This window comes from Sceloporus undulatus, chromosome 6 (assembly GCF_019175285.1).
Source record: "Sceloporus undulatus isolate JIND9_A2432 ecotype Alabama chromosome 6, SceUnd_v1.1, whole genome shotgun sequence".
Classification (NCBI taxonomy): domain Eukaryota; kingdom Metazoa; phylum Chordata; class Lepidosauria; order Squamata; family Phrynosomatidae; genus Sceloporus; species Sceloporus undulatus.
Window position 1 is genome coordinate 89,900,416 of NC_056527.1, and position 18,294 is coordinate 89,918,709.

An 18,294-nucleotide genomic window follows, 5' to 3' on the forward strand; every position below is an offset into this window, starting at 1 on the left:
GCTCCCTTTGAGTCTGTTCAGCGTTTCTTTCCTTTGCCTCGGATCTTGACCTCTCGGCTCTTGCTCCTCCGACGGCTCCCCCAAGAGCAGGACCTGATGAGGGAGACAATCTTGCTGGGCTTCCGGGTTGTACCTGCAGGGAAACCAGAAGGCCAAGAGAAAGGGGGTGTTAGATGCATTTACAGGCTAGGATGCAGGAAAGAGAAATGAAAGAAAGAGAGGATAAAGATTCAACAGGGACAGTGACATGCTGGTAGAAATTTGGGGTCAGACAGAATTTGGAAAACTTACTTTTAGGGATGACAGATCCCAGATATCATGGGAGTCATTCTAAAAACCAAATTCCAAATTCTGGATAAAGGGAGTGGTCGCAGAAAAGTAATTAGAACAAACTTTAAAGTAGTTTCATTGTTACTTCCTTTGCATAGGGAATCCCGATTACTGTAGTCCTGTGTGAATGGAGTAGGGGGAGAAGGAATATTTCTAATGTCCCCACTCCCACCACTATCACCAGACTACAGTTCTTTGGAGGAATGTAACCAACATAGCAACAAGCTATGACTTCCTCCAAGGCCAGCTTCTTTAACCTGCAGTTAAGGATGAAAGGCAGTGAACCTGTATCTAGTTAGTCACATTTGCAGTTTATGGACAAGATCCAAGAAACGTTACCAGTATGTCTACACTATCACCCGTGGGAGTGTGTTGAAGCTGCTTCTCCTTCTACATTTCCTCCCCAGGTGTACAATAGCAGCTGGAGCACCCATGGACACACTTTCCCCCCCTTGGCCATTGACAGAGGTGTGCCCAGCTCTCCTTGTGTATCTCCATCTCCATGAGTTGAAGTAGAGATAGCTTCTCCTTTCTCAGAGGGTATGTCACAGCAGCTGGAAAATGCTGCTCAGTGGCCAAGAGGACAGAGCTCTGCCCACGAGCATCCTGGCTGTTGTTCTGCATCTGTGGTGATGGATGTTGTGTAAGGAGGGAAAGGGTAACTTTTGCAATGTCCTGCATAATATATGCACAGAGCAAAGGTTACATCCATGCATTTTATTATGAGGATAGCATCCAAGACGTGCTGTGGCTGAAACATGCCTGGATAACATATCTTTTGGACCCAAAGCTTTTGCCTTCTTCTCAATTCCAGGATTTGAATCTCAGGAAAGATGAGGAAGAGATTTGTGGGTGTTCAAGGAAGGCTCTCTCTCTCTCTCTCTCTCTCTCTCTCTCTCTCTCCTTTTTCTTACTTTGCAAATTACAAGGCAGAACAGAGTTTAGCATAACTGAGGTGGTGTAGGAGGTGGGGATGGTACTTCAGCTCCCAGAATCCCATAGAATGGCCATGCTGGCTGGGAGTTTCTGGAAGCTGCAGTACAAAAAGATGCTGTTTGTGCTAAAAAATAGTTTCTGCAGCAGAACCATGAAGATAAAGCAGCCTTAGAAATACTAGAGGAAGGATGAGACAAGGTGTCTGAAACAGATGGATGGCCACATGTAAAAAAAATTGGTGAGTGGAAGTGCCCACTATGTATTTTTGTAGTCATTTTCCTATTGTGAAGTTTTCTTGGCAAGTGTGGTTCAGAAGTGGTTTTGCCATTGCCTTCCTCTAAAGCTAAGGGAGTATGACCTGCCCAAGGTCATCTAGCGGGCTTCCATTGCTTAGCAGAGATTTGAACCCTGGGCTTCCAGAGTCTTAATCCAATACTCAAATTGCTACACCACACTGACCACCACTTGTTTGGCAAGGTGAATGATCCTAGAACAAAGCTGATCTGATCTTGGCTCTCAATGGCAGTTCAATGTTAGGCAGTCAAAGGATGGCAACCTCTGATGTTGAATGAAATATTAACATCTCCAGCTTACCTCTTCTGGAAGACTTCCTAGACCGACTTGCTCTGCTACTCTTATTGGTTTTCCTGAAAACAGAACAGCCACCATTAGTCTGTTTCATTTGATCATACCTCACATTCCTTATTAGAAAACATGAGAAATTTCCTCAAGTTTATTTTATATTTGTTTAATACAATCATCTAATTTTTCCCCCAAATTGCAAGAGTACATTTGGGATGATCTGGCTTAAAATATAGACTATGTAGCTAACACAAAATTCATTTTAGGGGGCTGGAGAATCCCAATTATTATTATTTTTCATCCAGACAGAGCAGCTTGGCATGTCATTTGAAAAATTATAATGAATTGAGTTTTCTGGAGTATATAAATAACATTACATTTCTGTCTCTGCTAGCTTGTTACTGCAGCACACATAATTACATGGATGGATTCAGAGAGGATGTCTGGGATGGTCTGATTTAACATATATGCCATGTGCTGTGCATGAAATTCACTTTGGGGAGCCCTGAAGTGGCATCCAAATTATATTTGTATTCATGCAAAGTAGCATGTTTGGCATCCAGTCTCTCTGAAGGGCTGACACACAATGTTATGAACATTTCAGCACCCAAAGAGATAGACCCTTATCTTCCAGAGTGTTGAAATGCTGGGTAGTACCTGTAGTAAGGAGTCAAAGGATCTATACACGGCAAGTATAGCACATGCCTCCTAGAATGCCATGTGTGTGACCTATTATGGGAAAACATGTGGGACCTATCTACTAAAGCAGTGCTACTCAAAATGGTGCTCCAGAGAGCAATGGCAGACTACAAGCCTTTGGCTGCTGGTCCATGGTGAGGAGCCAGGAAAAGAAAGAAACAATTCTAGCCAATGGGCACAAATATGTTATTGGTCCCAGGTCCATTGGAAGAAAATAATTGCTGTTCCTTCATATTAGCCTGCTTTGGGGACACTGCACTAGGGCAATGCAACATCAACTATCTGATACAGGAGTCATTTTCCCACTGTACCAGGGGGATTTGTGTCCATTGGCTACAGCTGGTTCTTTTTCTCCCAGAAACTTGCTACATACCAGCAGCCAATGGATCCAAGGCCAGCACTGCTCCAGGGACCACTACTTTGAGTAGCACTGTACTAAATTGACACTACAATGAAGAGTGGGTTTTCGTGATGGTGAAGATTTCTTTAAAATCTTGTTTGCAGCTTGGGAAAAGGTCTATAAAGCCTTTCTCTCAAAACAGAAAAGACCCTCCCTAGGATCCCACGGAAGGCCAATCCAGCCCCACCTCCCAATTACTGGCAACTGCAAATTTTCCTAGTCAAGGAAATTTTTCGGAGATGAGGCTTGCCATCCAACTATTCTCACAACATTCTTGCAAGCTAAATCAGGTAAAGTGATGGTGATTGCCCCAACCCTTTGAGCTTCCCCAGTTTAACTGTAGTCATTCTTTTTGATAGGATGGCTTGGGATAAATTTATCTGAAAAAACACCTTCTCTTATATACACAAACTCTTCTCCTAAATACTAATCTAAACTTTAACAGGTTCACAGGTCCTACTGTGAAATAAGGATGAACAGGGCCATTTCGATAATGGTGCCCCAATGAAAGAACAACTTTCCCAGAAAGGTTTTTGGGCTGTTGTTCTTTTCCCAGCGCCAGGAACAAGATCTTTTGTTTTGACCCAGGCAATATTAATAAGTCGCACAGTCTGGACCTCTCAGTTTTAAAATCTGTTACCTTTTGAGGTGCTGTGAAGTAGTGGTATCACTAGGGAGGTGCGAGGAGTGCAGACCACACTGGGTGACATCCTAGAAGAGTGGTGACACCTGATTGAGAGCACTCTTCCTTCCTGCCACATACTATTTTACTCATGAGTAAAGTGGCACCTGGCAGGGAGGGAGAGTGCCCACAGCACAGAGCACTCCCCATCCCTGCCAGGCGCCGGTTTATTCATGAGTAAAATGGGCCCGACAGGAAGGGAGAGTGCCCATAACAACCACCCTACCAGGTGCTAGTTTACTCATGATTAAGCCAGTGCCCAGCAACAAGGTGAGGGGGCATGCCCTTTTAGCTTCACCACCTGGAAGCCCCACTCCCCACACCAGGCAACACCCCGGTCAGTAACACAACCGATGGAAGTTATGATTTATCAGTAACATTAGTACAAAAAACATTATTATGGGATTCTGTATGGTGTGGTATGGGAGGAGGTCAATGAGTTACTGCACCTGGTGACACCAAACCTAGTGACACCACTACTGTGAAGTTTGGTTTGGTTTTCCTATGTAATTCCTGTTCCTATGTAATTCCTGTCCTGGTATGGGTCCATGTTCTGCTGCATATTTGAACTATTTTTATGTTCGCATATTGAAAGCTGTGCAGAGAACATTGTAGGGGGAGGAGACCTACAAATGTTATAAATACAAGAAAATGCATACCACCACCCAGCTTTCAGCCATTGCCCCTGACTAACTGGACACTCAAGACTTTTCTGTTTGTGTATTTTGCTTTTCTGAGCATTAGTGCGTGAACCCTGCCATCTAAACTTAAGCTTCCAGAATTCCCCTGACCAATCCACCATCTGAAAGTACCTGCTTGACATCGGGCTGCTCTCAGGCTCGTCCTCACTGTCCTGGCTTTGGGGACTAAGGGGTCGCTCAAAAGACTCTACCGACTCCCTCCGCTCTGGGAGAGGGTAGTTCTCCAACTCAGATGTCCTTCCTTCGCTGACAACAGGAGAGTGGATAGGAGGATGGTAACTGGGCTGGCTTGCCATGGACAAAGCTGCACTCTGCCTGCTCCGAGTGTCTTCCGGTACAGGGCTGGGCAGTTCAGGTGAATATACACTCCGGATGCTCACTGTTTCTTCCAGGTTTATGGATCCAGGTGGGCTCGGGGGGAAATAGGGAAAAGGTGACTGGAAAAAAGAGAACATTTCCTCATTATGCATAAATTCAACCAAACTGGCATCAGGGCTGGGGAATTGTGGTCTGACGCCTGGGACAAGTTTCTTTTCTGGACTATATTTCCCAGAATCCCCCAACCCAGCATGGCCACAGATTATCAGTTCATCAATTTGGCTGGTATATGTCTTGTACAGATGGTTGGTCGACTTGCTCAGAGAATTCTCAATGGGAATCTTTTTTTTGACCAGTGTGGAGAATATTTATTGGTTTATCAACTGATGTATCAAACGTCAGCTTGATTGAATTCAGGCCACCAATCATGCTGGCTGGGAAGTTCTTGGAGTTGCAGATTCTACAACTGTCTTGATTTAGCAGGGGGAATCCCAATTGATCCTCTGTTGACCCTCTTTTTCAGTTGCTTTTAAAATATTCCAGTTTCTTTCTCCCCCTCCCATTCTTCCCCTTACTTCAGCTTACTCCAGTTGCTGCAAACTGAGTTCAAAAGTAGTTTGCATTCCATGCACTTAGCAAAGGGCAGAGGAGAGAAGGAGGCATAACATTGTCCTTCCCAGTAAGATTAGGCAAATGCAAATGGATGCAACCTTTCCTAGCTTGTTTATTATTCCTCCTTAATGACTTTTGCCATTTTGACCATACTCTGGTTTCCTTGATCACACGCATCACTGTTTTAATCTGTGAAATGGAGGGTATGGAGTTGTAGTCTCCCAAAATAACTTTTCCAAGTTCTTCCTATGACCCTCCAGAAGTGGTTGAACTCTGCTTCTCATCAGCCCCAGCCAGCATGGCTGTTGGTGAAGAATCATGAGAGCAGTCATTCCTCAACACCTGGAGGGTGATAGGTTCCCAACCAGTAATCTATTCAGTGCTTATATTAACTTGAAAAATGTCACACATATCAAATGACCACAGTACCAACCACCACAGTAGCAGCCCGAGAAAACACACCTGTGGCTCTTGGGGTGGCAGTTCCTCTTGCCCCCCAGGATCTTTGACTTTGTGTTTCAGCTCAGATCTTGTGTCTGAGGCAGGTCGCAGCATGTTGACTACCTTGACCCATAGTCCAAAAACATCCTCCTGTACACCTGGCTGGGGACAGAGCTGCAAGTAGAAAGTTCGACCACTTGCCAGCTTGAATCGTAGCTGCTTCTTCTCTACATTATGCACTGAGATCTTGACAAAGCTCAGAGGGAGAAGCCTACAGAGAAGGAAGAAAAGAGAAGGATAGACATGAGGCTTGTGTCTCAGTATAAGAATGGCTTTTAGTTATATTACTCATATTTATTTATTTATTCATTTTTGTAGCTATCATGGAAATTGTATCTTTCCACCATTTGACAAATCAAAGTCTATTGTTGTATAGCCTTCCTCCAGCTGGTCCCTTCCTGGTTTTTGGGATTATTAGCCCCAAGGACTTGGAGAGAGGACATCCCTGGACCCCACTGCCATACCCATTCAGATGGGAGCAAGTACTATTGAACTCATTGGGAATTCCTTCTCAGAGAACATGTGTATGGTTGTATTCTTGGGACTGTTCTTTGCACTGCCTCACTTGATCAAACAAAATACTAGTCAAGATTGTTATTTGCAATGCCCTTCCAATCCACAGCCACCAGCAAAATACCCTCCCTTCAGAGGTGCAGTGGGAGTCAATGTCCGTGTCATTCTGGTGCTGTCAAAACACAAAATTCAAGGTAAGGTTTCTATTGTACTCAAAGGGGATATTTGCAGTGATAGAAAACCAGCTCTCTTCTTTTCCATCTCAGGTGCACACAAGCCAAAAATAGCATTGGGTTTATTTATTGCCCCAATCACACTATTTCTAGCTGACCTTGGTTGCCTATGAATCAGTACTCACTCTGATCCTAGTAGCCTGTTAATCAACAGATCCTTCTTCCCCTCCCTATTTCTAAGATGACCTTGGTTGCCTTTTAATCAGTATTCATTGTTAATGGTAGTCAACCAAATCAGCAAGACAGCGAATCTCACTGATGTCCATTGATTTCATGCCGAACTGGCAAAAAAACTGGGCATGGAGAATCCAAACCAGGCAGCCAGGTTCAGCCTTGTAGCGCTTTGCAGTGCCAAGAGACTGGCTGCATCCGCACTGCAGAAATAACCTACTTTGATACCACTTTAATTGCCATGGCTCAATGTTACAGAATTCTGGGAACTATAGTCTGTTGTGGAACCAGAATCCTCTGGCAGAGAAGACCAAATATCTCACAAAACTACAGTTCCCAGTATTCTATAGAATTAAACCACGGCAGTTAAAGTAATATCAAACTAGATTATTTCTGCAGTGTAACTGCAGCCCCTCTCTTCCCTTCAATCCTTGCCACTCAAAAGCTTCTGTTTAACTCTCCAAATGCTTTCCTCCCCCCACTTACATCCCGCTTCTGCTTTCTCTCTGGTTGTAGATAGTGGGATGAAGGAATGAGTTACCTTCTCTCACCATCCTTTTACCTTTCTGGGCATTTAGCTTCCATAACAAACAGGGCTTGCCCAAGTCATTTTACTTTACCTGAGACAAAGCAGCAAAGGATAACTGAAGTCAAGAGATACGAAGTACCCAAAGCCAGGTGAGTTATGCTGGCGTCTGTGCCAGGAAATCCATAGGTATCTTTCCATCCCTCTCTGGTAGAAGAGTGGAAACAAAGGAAGCAACTACCCATCTTCTGCCCTTTCATGCCACTCCAAAGCTGGAACCTATGGTAAATGCCTCAATAGTAGGATTGGCTCTGCTAACACTGGCTTTGTTAAGGGGCATTCACAATCATTCTGGCCCCACTGACCATCCCTTCAAACATTTCAACAAGGGGCAGCTGATTTCTCCTACATCGGTGCAAAGTGGTTAAATTCACTCTGGGTATTAAATTCAACTTTCAAGGAGGTATCTCAGGTATGGAAGCTGTTTTGGGAATAGATTGCAGCACCCTGGGCTGCTCCATGAAAGCACAAGCTGAATCATATAGAATCATAAGAGTTGGAAGTGACCAAAAGGCCATTTAGACCAACACCATGCCATGCAAGAATAGACAATTAAGAACCTTGAAAACCCTGACTGAATTCACTGCCCCACTGACATAGAAGACACCAGTCATGAGCGACCAGCAACTCACATGGTGTGTGTCTGTGAACTGTCATTCAAAAAAGTAACTTTTCCAAGATCAGCTTAAGAGGTAGGTCCTTATGCCTGCCTGCATTCATGCATGCACTCTCTGTGTTGGCTGGTGGATTCTGGGAATTTTACACCCAAAAAAGGTAACATTCCCAAGTTTTGCAATTCATTTAAAAATATACAGCATCCCACCTGATATTTGAAGGCCTGGGAGAATGATAGAACATCTTTTTAAAATGCAAAATGTGGGCCAGACTTACCGGGTGAGTTCATATTTCTTGGGTGGTGCACGAGGGTGGAGGAAAGACTTCAACTTTGGCAGGGGCTCTTCCGGGGACAAGATGGGGCGAGCCAGAAGCAAGATGTTGGGGACCTTGAGGTTGGGGCTGGTGCAGGCAACTCCAACTGTTACAGTCTGCACTTGGTTGTGAACATCGATCACCTCCCCTCGCTTGCTAATCTGCAGAGACCAGAAGAGGCTTGACAGTAAGACAGGCAGCTCCCTTCCACACTGAAATGTGCACAGCTGATGCTCTGTAGCACAGCTTTTGTAAAAGTGGCTTTTAAGTGTTACATTTATGTTGTGCATTTCTTCCAATGAGCTGAAGGCAGCCTACATGGCTCTCCTCCTCCCTCCTTTTCCCTCACAACAGCCCTGTGAAGTAGTTCAGGCTGAGTGAATTTAAAACTTTAACCACTCCACAAGACTGTTGTATTTTTGGATTATAACCCCTCAGTCCACCCCACCCTATTGCACTGATCTTGGCAAACAGAGTCTGGGACTTACAGTGCAAAAGAGTAACTTTTTTGAGTTTTGCGCCCCCCCCCCCAAATTTTAATGAAGTTTGTTCAGCTGTCCATACTAGTGTCGTGGCACTCAATCTTTGGACTTCTAAATGTTTTGGGACTTTAATTCGCAGAAGTCAGCATGGTCCATGGGCAGGAATTCTGGGAGTTGAAATCCCGAACATCTGGAAAACCAAAGTATTAGAATGTAAAAATAAAAAGGTAAAGGTCGTCCCTTGACATGAAAAATGCAAGTAGATAAATAGGTACTACAGTACTTTGGTGGTAAGGTAACAGCATTTGACGCAGTCATGCTGGCTACATGACCACCAGAGTCGTCTTTGGATAACACTGGCTCTTTGGCTTAGTAACAGAGATGAGCACTGGCCCCTACAGTTGGTTACGACTAAAGAGCCAGTGTTATCCAAAGACGACTCTGGTGGTCATGTGGCCAGCATGACTGCACCAGATGCGGTTACCTTCCCACCAAAGTGGTACCTATTTATCTACTTGCATTTTGCATGCTTTTGAACTACTAAGTTGGCAGAAGCTGGGACTAGTGATGAGAGCTCACCCCATCATGCCACTCTCAGGCCTCAAACTGCCAACCTTCTGATCATCAGAATTGGCATTTTAACCACTAAGCCACAATGGTGAATAAAAGGTGGAATGTCATAAAGCAGGTCTGGGTTAATGAAGGTATTTGTATGTATTTCAAACATTTTTTCATTGATTAATCAGCCACATATATAATCATAGAATCATAGAATCATAGAGTTGGAAGAGACCGCACGGGCCATCCAGTCCAACCCCCTGCCATGCAGGAAATCCAATCAAAGCATCCCCAATAGATGGCCATCTAGCCTCTGCTTAAAGACCTCCAAGGAAGGAGACTCCACTACACTCCAAAGGAGTGTGTTCCACTGTCGAACAGCCCTTACTGTCAGGAAGTTCTTCCTAATGTTGAGGTGGAATCTCTTTTCCTGTAGCTTGCATCCATTGTTCTGGATCCTGTTCTCTGGAACAGCAGAAAACAAGCTTGCTCCCTCCTCAATATGACATCCTTTCAAATATTTAAACAGGGCTAAATATAACCTCTTAACCTTCTCTTCTCCAGGCTAAACATCCCCAGCTCTATTGCTGGTGTGGGATCACTGCTTGGTTCCCTGCTCTTTGCAGGAACCTCCCTGAGAATGCTGAAAGGCATAAATGAAGGACTATGAGCTTGTTGATGTTTTGCCCTACAACCCCCCTCAACCCCAGCCATCATGGTCCAACTGAGGGGATTGTGGGAGTTGTAGACAAAAACATATTGAGGGCCATAGGTTCCCCATGTGTAATGTAAGGACTACAAGGCCTGGTCTCATTCTTCAAAGTTGCCAATTAGTGCTCTGACAGAGAAGGCTAAATACTATAGCTACAAATCCCAGAATTCCATAGCATTGAGCCATGACAATTAAACCAGTGTCGAACTGCATTCATTCTGCTATGTAAATGCAGCCGTAGGTTGGCAACTGGAAGATTAAGCATTAACCCTTGAGGAGTGGGGATGGGGTAGATTTATGCTCTAGATTTCTGACTTGTTGAAACTTCCTTTAGCTAATTTAAGGTTCCTAGAATGGGAACTACCATACCTCAATTTTCCTAGAAATAGTTTTTACCCATGTGGGGGTGGGGGAGAATGGCACTTCCTTCAGCCAGTCCCACATCCATCTTTGCAGTCAACATTAAGAACTATTAAACCATCACTCAGCAATTCTTAGGAGAGAGACAGTTATAACAATCTGTATCTTTCATGGTAGTGAAGGCAGACAAACTCTAAACAGCATGTTCTTTTACAGCAGCTTTACACAACCTGGAGGGCACACCTCCAGGTATGTTGCCAGAGTAAAGACTGGAGATGGCTCCTGTATCTTTAATAGTTGTGTAGAACAGGGAAGTTCAACAGGAGTTGTTACCCAATTGCAAGACAAACAACACTGCAACACTGCTGCAATTTCCTGTTCTACACTGTCATTAAAGATACAGGAATCCTTTCCAATTTCCAGTCTGGCAGCCTTAGTTCCAGATGTTGTTGGACTACAATTCCTAACGTTCATCACCACTGGTTGTGAAAGTTAGGACTACTGGGCCTTGTGATCCAGCAGTACATGATTCCCACCCCATATGAGCAGCATGTTCTTCTACAGCACCATTCTTCACCCTAGAGGCTCTCCTCAGGTCAGAAAAAGTGGAGTACATCTTCACCTGTTAACTGGCCATTGGTTGTGGGATTTGCAGTCTAACACATCTAACAAGACTGTTTTATAGTGACAACCCATAGTGGAAGCCAGCTTCTCATTCTGTTTTGAACTGTTTCAAAAAAAAATGTATTAGGATTGGGAAGGAGGGAGGAAAGGACAGTTTCTGAGGGAGGTAACAATAATCAGCAGTGAGTATGCTTTCAGAGCAGACTGTACAATGTAAGTTGTTTTGCAAAAATATAATATGTGTTATTCTTGTTTGGCTTGTCAGGCTCACTTTGAAATCTGAAATTATTGCGTAGGATAATAAGACATTGTAATGATGACCATCAATTACCTGTTTCCCACCTCCATATTTAATAGTGAGCATCATTTAAATAATGCGAATATCATCTCCATCATTTCACAAATGGACATGCTTGGAGCAAAGATTATAATTCAGTGGTAAGGTCTTGTCCTTTGCAGAACAAAAGCTATGGTCAGTCCTTAGCATCTTCAGTTAAAATAATTAGGATGGAATAACATGTTCTCTTCTAAAATACAGCTGAGTGGCACAGTGCATACTTTGCAAGCAAAAGTCCTAGGTTAATTCCCTGGCATCTCAAGACAGGGCCAGGATTGGCTCCTGTCCAGATCTTGGAAGGGTTACTTTTTGGACTACAACCGCCATGTGAGCTGGAGGATTCTGGGAGCCCAAAAGAGTCATTTCCCCAAACTTAGCTCCGGTCTGAAATGTATTGATGAGCTGCTGTCAGGCATGCAGACTATGGTGACTGGGGACAATGGATGCTGTAGTCCAATGCATCTGGAACAGTTTGGGGAAAATCTATTGCAGATTACCTTAGGCTAGATCAGCCAATCACTGAACTGACATAAATCAGTTTTCTAGGTTTTCTGTGTCTTGCAACAAGTATAACCTCACACTGTTAGCATAGCAATAGCAAAAGCAAGTACATTTCTATACTGCTTATCAATGCACTTAAGCACTCCCTAAGCGGTTTACAAAGTGTAAGCTAATTGCCCCCAACAACCTGGGTACTCATTTTAGCGACCTCAGAAGGATGCAAGCCTGAGTCGAGCTTGATCCCTTTTGCTAGTATTGAATTTGCAACCTTATGGCTGCAGTACAGGCATTTAACCACTGCGCCACCAGGGCTCCTAACATACCCAACATATCCCATGTTATATCTGGGGCCTCCATATTTTCATATCTGCAACCAGGCATGTTAGGTTACAATGATTTTTGGAACACAAGGAGATTTTCCCATGGGAAGTGAAGGATCCAGGTAATACCAAGACAATAATTTGTTTTATTTTTAATTTGTTTTATTTATATACCGCTATTCCAAAGATCATAGCGGTGAACAGCAAGTAAGCTAATTTGCCCGCAACAGTCTGGATATTCATTTTAGCGACCTCGGAAGGATGCAAGCCTGAGTCGAGCTTGGGCCCTTTTGCTGGTCTTGAACTCGCAACCTTGTGGTTTTGAGCGAATGGTTGCAGTACAGGCATTTAACCACTGCACCACTAGGGCAGTGGGTTTGCTTATTGCTCCATACTCCCCTTAGGCTCTTCACATATCCTCTTACACTAGAAACAAAGGCAAGGTAAGTAAGCCAATACTTCCTACCTATCCCCTGCGTAGTTTCCAGCCAAACTCACAGTCAAATTTACAGATGACACCAAATTAGGAGGAATAGCTAATACTCCAGAGGACAGAATCAAAATTCAAAATGATCTGAATAGACTTGAAAGCTGGACCAAAGCTAACAAAATGAAATTCAATATGGAGAAATGTAAGGTACTGCACGTAGGGCGGAAAAATGAAATGCACAGATATAGGATGGGTGACACCTGGCTGAATGAAACTACACGTGAAAGGGATCTGGGAGTCCAAGTAGACCACAAGTTGAACATGAACCAACAGTGTGATGCAGCAGCTAAAAAGGCCAATGCAATTTTAGGCTGCATCAATAAAAGTATAGTGTCTAGATCCAGAGAAGTAATAGTGCCACTATATTTGGCTTTGGTCAGGCCCCACCTGGAATATTGTGTCCAGTTCTGAGCACCACAATTTAAAAAGGATGTTAAGAAACTGGAGCATGTCCAAAGGAGGGTGACTAAAATGGTGAAGGGTCTGGAACCATGTCCTATGAGGAACAACTTAGGGAGCTGGGCAGGGACGTAGCCAGGGGGGGGTTCTTGGGGTCCAGACCCCCCCTTCCATTAGAAAAATGAATGGTACGTGCTGCTGCGCCGCCACACCCAAACCCCATTATAACTTAGTCTGGACCCCCCCCCCCTTCCTAAAATCCTAGCTACGTCCCTGAGCTGGGGATGTTTAGCCTGGTGAAAAGGAGGTTAAGAGGTGATATGATAGCCCTGTTTAAATATTTGAAGGAATGTCATATTGAGGAGGGAACAAGCTTGTTTTCTGCTGCTCCAGAGAACAGGACCCGGAATAATGGATGCAAGCTCCAGGAAAAGAGATTCCACCTCAACATTAGGAGGAACTTCCTGACAGTAAGGGCTGTTCGACAGTGGAACAAACTCCCTCAGAGTGTGGTGGAGTCTCCTTCTTTGGAGGTCTTTAAGCAGAGCCTGGATGGCCATCTGTTGGGGATGCTTTGATTGAGATGTCCTGCATGGCAGGGGGTTGGACTGGATAGCTCTTGTGGTCTCTTCCAATTCTATGATTCTATGAACTATCTTATCTATTTATTATGGGGTTTCCTAAATCAAGTTGGTGTTTTTGTTACTCTGAAGCTGAAGCCATTAGTTGTTCCAGAATCCCATTGTTAATGCCCTGAGAAGACCATTACATTGTTACATTGCAAGATAGCACCTAGCACCCCTTGATGCTAGGATCTCTGGTATAAATATCAGTCCCAAACCTAGCCTCCTCACACACAGTTGGCCCCCAGTCAGCACACAGAGTTGCACAATGTGAACACAAACAACTTTGTCCACTCTCTGTGTCACCCTCAGACTCTGTCTAAGTAATATCCTGCTTTCTGTGGTCTTTCCTCCAGGACATAGTAACCCTCTACAGTCTATACCCCTAAAATTTTGCTATCCAAATCCCATACTTCTGTTTCAGTTACCTCTGGATGGTGTGTCTGCTTGAATTACTTTCATGTGTTTGGTTGCACTCTTGTATATTTCTAAATTATTATTATTATTATTATTATTATTAACCTTTATTTATAAAGCGCTGTAAATTTACACAGCGCTGTACATACAATCTTTTTAATTGGACGGTTCCCTAAAAAAGTCAAAATCTTCCTGTTCACCCAAGCTTGGAGTCCTCAGTTAGTACTGGCATAAACTGAATAAGTACTGATACAAATAGGCAGAAATGGTCCTCAATGTTACTCAACATCTCTCAAGCTTCCTTGAACTAAGTAAGGAATTCCTCCAACACTTAAAGATACACTGACACAGTTGGGAGGAACCCTCCACTCCCCCAACTACTTTTGGATAGCAAGACTGAGGATCATACAATCACCCAACCATGCTTTGTTGAATTCTCTTTGCTACCAGCTGCATTAATGAATTCTAAAACAGCTGGCTTTGCACTAGGTTCTGCAGCAGGGAAGAGCCATAAGCCATCCCTTTCAAAACAACAACAACAAAGAGAGTTGAATTGCTAATAGAAACCAGCCATGTTCACTGGAGGAAAAAATATAATTCAAACCAATTTTCCAGCATTACAACAGCTGGTTTGGTAGAGCACAGAGATAAGCAGTTATGCACTGAATTTTGTACTAAGGCAACCAAGACCAAATTAACTAAGCTACAGCTTGGATCCGGTCATATGATTTAAACAAGAGTGGGTGGGAAGCAAATCAGCATCTACTAGTAGGATTCTGGATGATTTGCAATAGATTGGCAAGAGTTTCTCCAGCTTCCTATTAATAATAGCAACCAAAATAAAAAGTAGGAGCAGTAAAAAGCTGTTCCAGAACCTTAAATCAGAATTTCTCATATGAAATAAGCTCTTGCAAAGCTTGGAAAGCCTTACTTTCTTGGTTGACAACCCCCAGAATCCTGAAGGTAGCATGAACATAGGAGAGTTAGCTCTAGTCCAAAAAGGCCACTTTTCAAGGAGAACCAGATTCACTTATCTGGTTCCCTAGTAGCCAATGGGGTGTTTTTAGGAAGACCACAACACAGGGTATGTTTTCCAGCAACTAAAACCTATTTTGTTCCTAAATTGGGTTTCTGAAAAACAACACTGATGAGATGGGAAATCAAGAGTGGATTTTTTCAGTGGATTTTTGAGTGATTGAACTTCTGATTCCCTTAGGCTGAATATATGCTTGGAGTCATCCTATCCCTTAATTCTTAGTCTATATTTGCCTGCCTTGTACCAATATTTCATTATTTACTGTGATTAGTGATTCTCTAGGCACCAGTAAAAAAGAAAACAGAACCCAGCAAACAACTGTTTTAAAGAGCAGGTAAATCAGAGGCAGACAAAGGCAATCCCCCTCTGAACAAATCTTGCCAAAGTTCACAAGATTTGTCTTGTGAACAGGGTTTCCATAAGTCATAAACAACTTGAAGGCAAACAATAATAACAACAACCAGGCATGGGGGAAAATCTGAACTATGAGCCACCTGCAGCCCATCACTGATTTTGCCTACATGACCTCTATTGCTACTATTGAATTTCCCATTGTACCCTTGAAGGGGATTGACTGCATTTTTGCTTTGCGCCAAGGTGCACAGGAAGTGTGCACCTTGTTTTAAAGCACAGTTGCACTCCTAGGCCTGAGTCCTATAGGTTAGTCCAACTAGAACAGAACCATTGAATCAATTGTTGAATGGCGTCAAGATGTGCAAAAGCTCCTTTGATTAAATTGGTTTGCCCTACTTGGAATTCAGAGTGTAGCCACACTGCAAAATTAAAGCAGTTTGGCACCATAAACTATCATGACTCCATTCTACAGATCCAGGGATTTATAATTTGGTGAGGTATTCAGCCTGGTCTGTCAAAGGCTCTGGTGCCTCATCAAATTACAAATCCCAGGCTTTTGTAGGACAGAGTCATGGCAGGTAAAGTGATGTCAAACTGCTTTAATTCCACAGTGTGGATTCACTGTCAGGCCTTAGAACCACAATTCTACTTTATAACAATGTATACACTACCATGTTCCTTCTTTTAATGGAATCCATCCCTTCTGCCACTGAAATTTCATGACACAATAGCATATTCAGCAGAATGCAACCTCTGGGAGATTCAGGGAGTTTTGAAAACCCCACACCTACTCTAAATTGCCTACCCCTGCTGTAATGCAATAGTTTAGTTTCTTACTTCTCTGGCTGGTGAGATTTAGTAATACATAGTATAGCTCTCATCTGCCTTATCTCTGTTTTTATTTCATCTGCCTTATCTCAGTGTTTATGTTTGGGAAAATATGGAATTTTCCATAACCTGCTTTGCTCTGCCACATTTCCAGAAAATACAAGGCTCCACATGTTGCTAGTTGGGTGTGTGTGTGTATGGTTGTTTTTTGTTTTCTTTAGAGAACTCAGCATTACAAATTACCTGTTCACTGAGACCCATCTCACAGCGCACAATCAGAGCACTTTCACAACACTTTAATTTTTATGGCTCCATCCTAATGCCAGGAACCCTGGCATTTTTAGTTTCTTGAGGTAGGATTCTCTGCCCCTTAGTGCTAGTGTCTCATCAAACTATAAACCCCAGGGTTCCATAGAATGCAGTCGTGGCAGTTGAAGTGGAATCATAGTACTATGCCAGATGACTGTTTGAGAGATGAACCTATTAGGGCATGGAAACACACAATGAAATACCTGACCATACAGAAAACATAAGCTCATTAGGCAAAAAAGAAAGAAAGAGAAAAGAAGAAGAAGAAGAAGAAGAAGAAGAAGATAGAGTAACCATTATACCAATTCAGCATGCCATAAGTTACCTGTACAAATTCGCTTTCCAACATAGGGGCAAGCTTGAGTAAGGCATATTCCCCCTGGCACAGCTGACTCTGCAAAGGTCCCATATCCCTGTCGAAAAGTGCTTTGCTGTTGCTGCCTTTCACTGAGACATTGTGCAGCCGGGACCTTAACATCTTCCTTCATTCTAAACCAACATGAAAAACAGTAGTTAAAGAAGAAGCACAGAGGCAGGTTTCCTGTTAAAAATCCTACAGAATCCATTGGTTAGAGAGTGAAAGAGGTGTGAGTCCATGTTCTGTCAGAGAGCTCACCTCCACACTACCCAGAATGAGGTGGTCCTTAATAAATAACCACTCTGAAAGCATCCTTCATAACTACTAGTGTGGGCATATGTGATGGGTTACAGCCTGCATTGGAACCCCCAGAGGACCTTGAAAACCAACACCTCCCTGTTGCACCCACCTCACTTTAAAAAAAAAATTGTTGGATGACCCCAAATGACTCCTGGGGGCACAAGTGGCCATTTCAACACATTTTAGCCCTCTTTTTTCCAGCAGGAAGTAACCTGTAAGTTGATGTCCAACTTCTTGTTAGAGAAAAAAAGGCTTTGGCTCGCTTTGCCATTCCAACTTCAAATTCTATCTTTGGACTCAAAAATGTCCCTCAATCTCATCTCCATAGGGTTGCTGTGGTGAATACACCTTCTTGAGTTCTTTGTAGGAAGGGTAGGATAAACAGCAAACAACAACAACAACAACAACAACAATAATAATATGATTTAAGGGATCTAGACCAGGAGTAGGTCTAGAGTGGCCAGGGGTCAATTTTCCATCACTTGTTGTTGCTAACTGTTGTCCAGTTGACTTCAACTTGTGTCATCCTTTGAATGGGAGACCTCCAAGTCACCCTATGATCAACAATCCACCTGCCCAGCAGCCAAAACCTCTCTAAGCCTAGAACTTACACACTCGCTGTCTTTTTTGTAGCTTGGTAATATATGATCTTCAGAGTTTGGTGTCCACAGCTGGTGACTCTGTACCTCCCATGAGTCAGGGGAAATGTTGTGATGTCATCATTGTCTCTATGACCTTTTGAGCCCAGGCATCCATCCCCCATGGCTCTTGCCTTATCTCATGGTGCATGGGGCCACTGTATTCTTCCAGGAAGCTCAGCAGAGAAGATAAGAGAAAGCTGAACATCAGGATGCTACACTAAGACAGACAGATCATATGTAAACACCAGGGATCTGCCACACCAGTCCTATGGCTAAGCCGTACCCTCCAACATCTCACCTAGACAAAAACTGGGGAATGTGTGGACAAGAAACACCAGAGAGTAATCAAGATGACAAAACTTATTAATGAGAAAGAAGAAATAACTAGGAGAGACTGCAGAGGCATGGTTTTGCCTGAAACCCCTGGGAAGGGTGAGATTCTGCCCCCTCC

At 43.4% G+C, this 18,294-nt stretch overlaps 1 protein-coding gene across 2 annotated transcripts; it reads right to left on the reverse strand.

Moving 5' to 3' along the window:
• On the reverse strand, positions 1-17,944 carry LOC121935708 (protein FAM71C-like). 2 transcript variants are annotated; one of them, XM_042477505.1, is made up of 7 exons: positions 17,814-17,944; positions 16,870-17,033; positions 8,156-8,355; positions 5,723-5,972; positions 4,442-4,767; positions 1,861-1,913; positions 1-133 (listed from the first exon to the last, which is right to left on the reverse strand). In XM_042477505.1, the coding sequence occupies exons 2-7, from the start codon at positions 17,020-17,022 to the stop codon at positions 18-20; spliced, it is 1,098 nt and encodes a 365-aa protein (XP_042333439.1). In that variant the 5' UTR covers positions 17,023-17,033; positions 17,814-17,944; the 3' UTR covers positions 1-17. The 2 variants fall into 2 exon arrangements, with proteins under 2 accessions (XP_042333439.1, XP_042333441.1); XM_042477507.1 differs by lacking the exons at positions 16,870-17,033; positions 17,814-17,944 and adding an exon at positions 16,479-16,607.
• Between the last annotated feature and the right edge of the window lie 350 nt (positions 17,945-18,294).